Raw genomic sequence first — 10,254 nt, forward strand, 5'->3', positions numbered from 1 at the left:
GGTGGACAAGATCACCATGGGCAACAGACTGTAGCCCAGCACACTTGCGACGCACCCGTGGGAAACCCCCACAACGCTCATCAGATTCAACAAAGCATGGATCGCTAGGCAGCCGATCACACTGGTGCCGTACACGTAGTCAAAATGGACTTTTCCCGCCTGCAGAAACGAGCAAAGACAAGAGCAAGGCCGTTGGGTTAGAGAAGAGAGGCTGTCCTATTTTTCAACTTACGACGACAACTGAGCCCCCAAATTTCTGTGATTAAGTGAGACGTTTGCAAAGGGAACCCCGTCTTAGGCCCTTTCTTTCTGGCGTTGTTCAGTGAATCACTGCAGCTGATCAACAGCTGTTAAGTGAATCTGGCTTCCCCACTGAAGGTCGCAAAAAGGGGATCGCGTGACCCCCCCCCCGGGGACACTGCAACTGTCATAAATATGAGTCGGTTGCCAGGCATCCTAATTTTGAGCACGTGGCCCTGAGGATGCTGCAATGGTCATCGGTCGGGTTTTTTTCAGTGCCGTTGTACTGTGAATGGTCACTAAGTGACCTGTTGTAAGGAGTCCCCTGTTTTTGCCTTCCCCAGGCTCCTAGAGAGGCTCTGGAGCCTGGGGAGGGCAAAAAAACAGGCCTACCGGGCCCAATGTGCCATCACGTGCCAAAAGTGGGGGGAGCGTGGGGGAATCGTCCGCGCATGTGCGGGGGGCAGGGCGCATAGAATTATGGGTGTGGGCACACGCGTGTGTGACCGGCCCCACACTCCACCCCACCCCACCCCACCCCGCTTTTGGCACGCGATGGCAAAAAGGTTAACCATCACTGTTCTAGAGTCTCAACATCTTTTTTTTTACATCGTGGCGAACCAAAGCTGGATGCAATATTCCAAGGGTGGCCTTACCAAGGCATTCTAAAGTGGAAGGAATCCCCGGGAAAGACTTATTAAAAATCTACACATTTTTTTTTTAAAGTATCTCAGGCAGGCTATATTATTGGAGTCCGTGATTGACAAGATAGGTTCGCTTAGAGTGGAGGAGTTTAGCCTACCAAGAGCCACATCGACCCCAGGGCCAAGCAGAAGACGAAAGGCCCAGCCAGGTCTGTCTCATTCATAATGGTGGCTTCAGCCGGTTTCATGGGGTTCAGCACGGTTAATGTTTTTTGCCAAATGTGATGGAAGTTGATTCCCAGCTCTGCAACGGAAAACAGAAAAAGCTTCATTAGTTAAGTTTCATCAAGGACGTCGGGAAACAAAAGAAAAGAATCAGTTGGCCGTGGTGTTCTAATGACTCATAAGATAATTGAACATCTTAATTTGGTCTCCCGCTGTAGAAAGTCAGCACACGCCCACCCTCCTAGGGAATGAAATATTTTGGGGAATATTAAAAAGGTAGGATAGAATATTTCCCCTAAAGGAGAAATGGGGAAAAAATATTAAGGGAGGCAAAAACCAGCCCCAGTCTCCCTACCCCAAGCAGAAACTTTTAGAGATTTGGTAATCCACTCAGAAAGAATGGGTCAGACGGAAATTCCAGATAAGCAACACGATTAGGCAAGCCAAAGGTTGACAAGATTAGCTGAGATAAACACCTAGGATTTGCGTTTCCCCTTTTGCCTATAGAGCCAGCCATGACCCCTACATGACCCCTTAGGAATCAAGAAGGTATTTAAAAAAAAACCCCACCCATTGTCAACTCCATTTTTGTTCTGCCCCAGCTACGGACCCCAAAAATGCAGCACACACAAAGTCTGTACAAACCTTAGTTTACTAAATAAACCAGTATTTTACAACAACGGCTGTTAATTAACTGCATTAACAGCCGCCAAGAATTCAAAGAATAATAACCGAAAGCTTACTATGGTTGGCAGAATGCCCAGAAGCAATTTGCAGGAAGTTGATAAGATAAGCAAGACAAGACACAAAGGTATGCGAACTAAGTTGTTCCCTGCAAATTGCTCCAGTCGGCATTCCTCCTTAAATAGGCTAAGGGAGTGGCCAATTAACCCCAAGCCTTACTCTCGAGGAGACCTCCTCCTGAGGCGCCACTCCTGCCTTTTGGCAGCTCTGCGTGCCCGTGCATCGAGGAGAGGGTCCTCCTCTTCTTCCTCTTCACTTAAGGGAGCTTCTGGAGCTTCTGAAGGCCCTGGCTGAATCCCTGTCTCTGGCACCACATCTTCTCCAGCCTCCTCACTGTCTGACTCGAGTGCCAGCTGCACAGGCTGCTGGTGCAGCACCACACCAGCCTCCTCGCTGTCTGAATCAGCTACTAGCTGCATAGGCCGCGTACAGGCCACAACAGTTTTGTCAGCTGCCCCAGAATCACATGCTGTTGGTTTTTTTTCCTTCCGACAGAACTAAGAAGGGTGGGATTCTAAATTATGTGATTGTGGGACAGTTTACGAAATGGAGTTGCTCCTCAATAAACTTTCTTCCTTAAGCAACCTCCATTTTATTCCCAGCTTGGTCCTGGACCTGGATTTTACTTCCAATACAACTAAAGAGAGGTCGGATTCTAAATTATCAACGTGAAATCCATGTCAAATAAAGACAGGGAAAACTGTGCAGAAACAATAAACTATACTATAGGATTACTATAACTGAACAATCATGTCGTATCAGCAAACTGGACAACTGTGGGATATCAGCAAAGAGTTTGGTCTAGTGGTTAAGGCACCGGTATAGAAAGCGGGAGACTGTGAGTTCAAGTCCCGTTTTAGCCGTGAAAGCCAATGAGTAGCTTTGGGCCAATCACTAGGAGACCGTGAGTTCTAGTCCCGCCTTAGCTATGAAAAGCCAGCGGAGTGATTTTGGGCCAATCACCAGGAGATGGTGAGTTATAGTCCCACCTTAGCTATGAAAGCCAGCAGAGTGAGTGTGGGCCAATCACCAGGAGACCGTGAGTTCTAGTCCCACCTTAGCTATGAAAGCCAGTAGAAAGAAGAAGAAGATGATGATGATTGGGTGATTGACAGTAAATTTCAAGGAGAGCCCAAAGGAAAGATGAAACTATAACAGAAGCTAAAGCAAATATCCAGTGTGTGGAACTTGAAAAATTATGAATATCTGTTCTTCTCACCAAGCAACTGAATATGCAGTGAGATTCTTGATGGCTTATTCATCGCTTATAAATCCCTTCAACAGAATGAAGAAAAAGAAGGACAAAGGCCTGTTAAAATATAAATCAATCCCAGATTTCCCATGAACAATTTTATCTTTATACCCAAGATAAATTAATATTAAGTTAACCAAGAATACTTTCTAGGGATCACTACAACGATTTAAAAAGAATTACATAGTTCGGCACGCTTTGTAAATCCAATTAATATTCCTTTTGCTGCACCTGACCACATATGCTATTAATTTTCTTCAAGGGGGTTGTTTTTAGGTTTCGGCTCAAAGGACTAAACGATATTAATCCTATTTTCTCTTCTAAGGGATTTGTAGAAATAAAAATGGTGCCGATCTTATAAACTTATAAACCAAGTAGTACAGTTTCTATATCTTTTTACTTGTCAGTAACAACATTTAAAGAAAGCTACTCTGAAGTCAATCAGTGTATGATTGCACTCTTAAGTACAAGTATGTTGTTACCCAGGCCCAAGTAGGTACTATTAGACGCAATCAGTTCAAAAACAAACAGACCTTATTATAACAGCTGAGAATTAGCTCATTCTCAGCGTCGTCCAAACTAATTCAAAACAAATTCTTCGTAACACAAATTCTTCAGCCTGATCACCAACCTTGGTCTAATTAGGCAAGCTGCCAAAGGCTTCTCTTGGCAAAAGTTCAGAAGCAGAAGACGCAGACAAGAAATAAATGCAGCAAGACAAGAAACAAATCTATCAACGTTGCTTTCCGGCAAAGAGGCCAAGAGCCGTTGCTGGTCTTTTAAGCCTTATGGGAGGGGCCAATCATCTCCTGGCCTTACTCCTGAGTCGTCCTTTTTGCTTTAGCTGCTCTTGCCTTCTGGCAGCTCTTTTCATGCGTGCACTAGGAACAGGCTCCTCCTGTTCCTCTGCCTCTCTGCTGTCAGCCTCTGGAGGCTCCGGAGTCCGCACATCACTCCCAGATGGCCCTGGCCCCATCTCTGCCTCCGACGCAGAGCCCTCATCCTTCCCCAACCTCCAGGACTGGCCCCTGTTCTTCCTCAGCCTCATCGCTGTCTGACTCCGCTGCCAGCTCCACAGGCTGCTGGCAAACCACAACAAGGTATTCCTCCACTTACGAACACAACTGAGCCCGACCAGAGGTGGGTTTCAAAGATTTTAAGCCTGGTAGACCAGGACCTCTGCTAAATCCTAAAGAATTGTCACATGACCATCAAACCACACCCAGAAAATAAGCCACACCCACAGAACCGGTAGTAAAAAAAATTAGAACCTGGTTGAGGTTCCCGGGAACATTTTCGAGTTTTGGAATAACTGACCCTTAAAAATAGAGCCTATGAAAATTTATTATGAAATATGTAAACAAAATGATAAGAAGCATTTTGTTCATTATAGGCATCTTAGCATGATGCCTGATTATGCCGTATAAATACAGAGGGAAAGGCAACGTGATGGAATCTGAATGCAAAATTTATTGAAATGCTGTCATCTAGAGGCAATAAAGTGCATGATGCATGGGCCATAAATATGATTTCATGTCTTTATTTCCTATGCAAATAGGGGTGCTGTCATTTCAAACATGCGTCCGTGGTTACAAATGCAAGACAACAAATTAAAATGGATTTCCCCCCCCCCCCAACTCTTCTGGTGTTTTTTATTTGTTTATTTATTTTGATTTGGCACCTTCGGACTGAACATGATTTGAAACGCCTTTTACCTTGAAAGTTGAACCCTGTTAAGATCAAGCTAGTTATAACTTCATTGTGACTTGTCTCAAAAAGAAAGGTGTAAAAGTGTAGAAGATCTTTCGGTGAGCCTGTGGCAGTGGTGAGTTGCTCCCGGTTCGCACCGGTTCACAAGAACCGGTAGTAAAAATTTGTAGTATTTCCGAGAACCGGTAATAACATTGGCTGGCCATGCCCCCAAACCGGTCCCCGGCGCAGTCGCCGCTCGCTTACCCCGCCCACCTCATCAGAGGCTTTTTTTTTTTTTTTTATTGCAAAAGTTTTACAATTACATTTTCACCCCTTTTTTCACCCCCCCCACCTCCCTCCCCAAACTTCCCATCCTCCCTAACCCTCCCTAACCCTCCCCCCCCAGACTTCCCTATTATGTACTCATAACTAATAACACTAATATATAAGCTTGAACCCATCCCTCCCCCTGTATAATTTTTCCACTTTGTCTCTTTAAAATATTTCTAATACATTATTTTCAAGTAAAAGCTATTTGATACTTTCTAGTTTGGTATTTGTTCTGAACATATTTTATCCATCTTTTCCATTCCCATTCATAAGTCTCTTGTGAACAGTCTTTTAAATATGCTGAAATCTTCGCCATCTCTGCAAAACTAGCCATCTTCAAAGTCCATTCCTCGATAGTAGGCAAAGCTTCATTCTTCCAATATTTACCTATCAACAATCTTGCTGCTGTTATCATATACAATATCAGTTTTATTTCACCCCGTGTAAAACCCTTAACTATACCCAATAAAAACAGTTGTGGAGAAAATTGAATTTTTTTCTTTAAAACATTCTGCATGACCCACCAAATTTTTATCCAAAAAGCCTTAACTTTCCTGCAGGTCCACCAAACATGATAATACGTAGCATCTAAACATTCACATCTCCAACATTTTGGCTGAACATTAGGGTACATACATGACAACTTTTTAGGATCTAAATGCCATCTATAAAACATTTTATAAAAATTTTCCCTCAGGTTCTGCGACTGTGTAAATTTAACATTCTGAACCCAAATTTTTTCCCATGTTTCCAACATTACTGGTTCTTCAAAATTTTGTGCCCACTTAATCATACAATCTTTAACTAATTCAGTTTCTGAGTCCCTTTCTAGCAAAACATTATAAAGCCTTTTGATATGCATTGGACCTGCTTTTTTTTTTTTTCTTTTTTTCTTTTACTTTTCAAAGCATTTTTTCTACAACCTCTTTGGCCGAAGAGGTGGTAAAAAAAAAAAAAAAAAGCCTCTGACGATCCCAGCTGAATTGCCTGATCGGCAGAGGCTTTTCAAAGCATTGTTTTCTGCAACCTCTTAAGGCAAGTCAGAACTTGTGCATTCTGCAGAAGTGAATTTTATTCTCAGGATTTGGGTATGGCATGGCCAGTCTAGGGAAAAGAAGGACTAAGGGTGACATGATAATAGTATTCCAGTATTTGAGGGGCTGCCACAAAGAAGACAAAGGTTGGTGATGAGGCCGAAGGACTGTTTATGAAGGATTTGTTTTGGACTTAATTTGGACTAAGTTCTCAGCTGTTCTAATAAAATATGTTTGTTTAGGACTGATTGTGTCTCGTAATAACTACTTGGGCCAAGGTCACAACAGGAGCCTACGTCAGAACAAGACCCATGGTTTGGTTTCAAAAGTGTGAGCCACCATCTGCCACAAACAAAACACTAGAAAGGGTGACGGCAAATCTCAAAATCTCAGCGGCGTCCAAAAAAGGATGTGGAGAGAGGGAGTCTCTCAGCAGGCAACATCGCTTGCAACCTTTCCCGCTGGCTTCCCCATTTATATACTGGGGAAGCCACCGCAGAGAAGATTGCAAATGGCTGTTGTGGTTCGCCAGCAGCCTGCAGAGCTGGAAGCGGAGTCGCACAGTGAGGAGGCTGGGGGGGGGGCATGGGCCAGTCCTGGAGTTTGGGGAAGGCTCGGATGAGGGCTCTGTGTCAGAGATGGAGCCAGGGACATCGGGGAGTGAGGTGCGGACTCCGGAGCCTCCAGAGGCTGACAACAGAGAGGCAGACGAACAGGAGGAACCTGTTCCTAGTGCAAGCATACGTAGAGCTGCCAGAAGGCAAGAGTAACTAAAGCAAAAAGGACGACTCGGGAGTAAGGCCAGGAGATGATTCGCCCCTCCCAGAAGGCTTAAAAGAGCAGCAACGGCTCTTGGGATCTTTGTAGGAAAGCAACGTTGCTACATTTGTTTCTTGTCAGCGTCTCTTGCTTCTGAACTTTTGCCAAGACAAGCCTTTGGCAGGGTGCCAAAGAAGACAAAGGTTGGTGATAAGGCCAAAGGACTTTTTCTGAAGAGCTTGTTTTGGACTTAATTTGGACTAAGCTGAGAATGAAGTAATTCTCAGCTGTTCTAATAAAATATGTTTGTTTAGGACTGATTGTGTCTGGTAATAACTACTTGGCCCTCGCTCACAACAGCAGGGGAGGAATATATTGAGAAAAAGTGGAAGATAAGTAAATTATTGCTTAGTCTCGAATCTGTGAGAAGTATTCATCAGCCAGAACCTACAAATGGCATAATTATTTCGGTTTTGTACCTTCAAGCAACGGTGGCTCTTCATCGAAACTATCGGAATAAGTCTGGTTGGATGGAAAGGGAGAAGCATCTGCGGGTTGGAAGATCTGACCTTCAAGCGGTTGAGAAGAATCGGATTGCGGCCAAGGGCCTGGTTGGAATCTAAGACAAAGAAAGCATTCAAAACAGGGGCTGCTAGAATGAAGAGACCCTCGTGGGAAGGTGAAGATTCTTCCCTCCCTCCTTTCCTTCCTTCCTTCCTTCCTTCCTTCCTTCCTTCCTTCCTTCCTTCCTTCCTATTCTCTTCTTCCTTCCTTCTTTCCTTCCCCCATTCCCCTTCCTCTCTTCCCTCCTATTCTCATCTTCCTTCCTTCCTTTCTTCCTTCCTTCCTTTCTTCCTTCCTTTCTTCATTCCTTCCTTCCTTCCTTCCTTTCTTCATTCTTCCATCTCCTTTTCTTCCTATCTCCTTTCTTTCCCCATCTCCCTCCCTCCTTCCTTCCCTCCTTCCCTCCTCCTCTTTCTTTCTTCCTTCTTTCCTTCCTTCCTTCCTTCCTTCCTTTTCTCTTCTGTTGTGGCCCACCAGCAGATTCAGATAGTGAGGAGGTTGGGGAGGAACATGGGCCAGTCCTGGAGTCTGGGGAAGGCTCTGATGAGGGTTCTGCAGAGATCGGAGGCAGAGAGGAGGCCAAGGCTGTATGCTAGTTATCAGCTGCCTTTGGAGTAGGACATCAGTGAGGCAGATGAACAGCTGGAGCCTGTTCCCCATGTACGCATGCGCAGAGTTTCCCAACAAAGGGAATAGCTAAAGAACAAGGGTCGACTTGGGAGTAAAGCCACAGGTGGACAATAAATGCCACCCCCCCAGAGGGAATAAAAGAGGAGCGAAAGAGGAGTGGAGTTTGCAGGAGACAATTAGTTTGCTTAATTGGTTCGTGACTTTCCGAGACTCCTTGCCAAGCTTTGAAGATATTGGCCTGGCAGCTCGCCAAGCTAGATAAGGTCTGTGATTGTAAATTCTCCCTTGAAAGACTACTGGATGTGAATGAGAGGAATTCACAGTAACTTAATAAAAAGGAGTTTTTGTCGGGACCAGGATTCTGCTTCATGCTCTTGTGAAGCCTAGGACAAAACAGACTCTTTCTTCCTTCTCCCATCTCCTTTCTTTCTTTCTTTCTTTCCTTCCTTCCTTCCTTCCTTCCTTCCTTCCTTCCTTCCTTCCTTCCTTCATTCAATCATTCATTCCCTCCTTCTCCTGCACTAACTCACCAGCAGAGATGAGGCACTAGTGAGGTGGAAGAAGGTAAATGGGGTAACCAGCCGTTTACTTGATTTCTTCCTTTAAATAAGTACCATAAAGTGTTCGATTGTGCAAATAACTAGGTTTAATTACGTTGGTTACACAAATATACTATATATACCGTGTTTTCCCGAAAATAAGACCTTGGCTTATATTTTTTTGAACCCTGAAATAAGCGCTTGGCCTTATTGCCATGCGCTCAAAAGTCCAATTGGGCTTATTATCAGGGGAGGTCTTATTTTGGGGAAAACAGGGTATTAAATATTCAGATTCAATGCCACGATAAAATGAAATAATGTATAGTCTCACTTTTTTCCAGAGTCTTCAGGCCGGCCAGAGCTTTCCTGTTCACCGTCAGCAACATAGTTTGATTGGTAAAAATCTATATCGAACTGCAGAGAGTCGGACATCCTACGAAGGTTTTTAAAAAAATGTTTGTAAGCACTAACCGCTTAAGTGCAGTGATGGGATTCAAATAATTTAACAACCGGACTAAACCGGCCTAAACCGGCTGAGTCCCACCACTGCTTAAGTGTTTTACCCAGGTAAACGTTTACAGAGCAGTGAAAATTACCTATTCAAATGTATTTCTGTGATGCTCTAAAAATAAAAGAATGAATTTATACTTTATTCTAATCAGACTAATATGCTTCAATCTCCTGCCCTCATTTATTAAAAACTATATCTTATAGAACAATTTGGCCATGGGGCAATTTTATTTCTTACTAATTAGCAAATTGTGTTTCAAATCTAAGCAGACTAATCTGCTTCAATCTTACCCTTTCGTTTATTAAAAATGTTTCATGCAACAATCATTCCGTGCAGCAATTTTACTTCTTCTTTCCTAATTAACGAAAATGTGTTCCCAAATATCAAACAAACAAACAAACAAACAAAAATCCTGATTTATTTTTAATAAGTATAGTAAATTAGGGATTTTTTAAATGGGAAATATGACATTTCCTATGAATTATGCACAAATATAATTAGGAGCTGAAGTGTCACCATTCCTAAAAGCACCTCTGGATAATATTTTAAAATTTAATCATGCTTTGAAGTGCCATTAATATTTCTTGGAAGTTCCGAATCAAAACAGACACAAGCTATCCACAAGCTGTTCTTCCTCATTTTAAGACGTGGAAAAGCTACGAACAGCTGTGATTTATGAAACAACCAGCACTTTTAAAAATTAAAAATTAAGGGTATTTAAAGAACATACCTTATAATTCAGTTTACAAACAGCAAAATCCAAACAACTGTTTCCCTATATTTAACCCGGGTGATCCTGAGCTATTTATAAGATCCTAAATTTGGCCTCCCAACAGATATATGACGGAAAGAAAAGCATTTGGTGCCAGAGGCAACAAGTTGAAAAAGATTTGACTTGGCAACGACACTAATAATTGAAAGAGAAAAAAGATGCCACATAATTTTTCAAAGATCGGTCATTTTTTCTCTGGAATCTAAAGTCCCCGTTATCTAAAGTTGATAGAAGAAGACACCGACAGATATTTTTAAATTTACCCAAAAGAGAGAATATTTGATGATGTCCTAGGCGCCAAGCCCCAAAAAGTTGTAT

At 43.0% G+C, this 10,254-nt stretch overlaps 1 protein-coding gene across 1 annotated transcript in view; it reads right to left on the reverse strand.

Annotated features, from left to right (window-relative positions):
• YIPF7 (Yip1 domain family member 7) overlaps window positions 1-9,949 on the reverse strand; it is a 13,798-nt gene extending 3,849 nt beyond the window's left edge. The window contains exons 1-5 of the mRNA XM_060688779.2: window positions 9,895-9,949; window positions 8,985-9,086; window positions 7,400-7,539; window positions 1,043-1,188; window positions 1-159 (exon numbers count right to left, since the gene is read on the reverse strand). The exon at window positions 1-159 is cut by the window's left edge and continues 23 nt beyond it. Of these exons, the coding sequence (XP_060544762.2) occupies window positions 1-159; window positions 1,043-1,188; window positions 7,400-7,539; window positions 8,985-9,085 (546 nt within the window). The 5' untranslated portion in view covers window position 9,086; window positions 9,895-9,949. The remainder of the gene's footprint in view (window positions 160-1,042; window positions 1,189-7,399; window positions 7,540-8,984; window positions 9,087-9,894) is intronic.
• Window positions 9,950-10,254: the final 305 nt, after the last annotated feature.

This window comes from Pantherophis guttatus, chromosome 8 (assembly GCF_059756535.1).
Source record: "Pantherophis guttatus breed Tessera chromosome 8, ASM5975653v1, whole genome shotgun sequence".
Taxonomy (NCBI): domain Eukaryota; kingdom Metazoa; phylum Chordata; class Lepidosauria; order Squamata; family Colubridae; genus Pantherophis; species Pantherophis guttatus.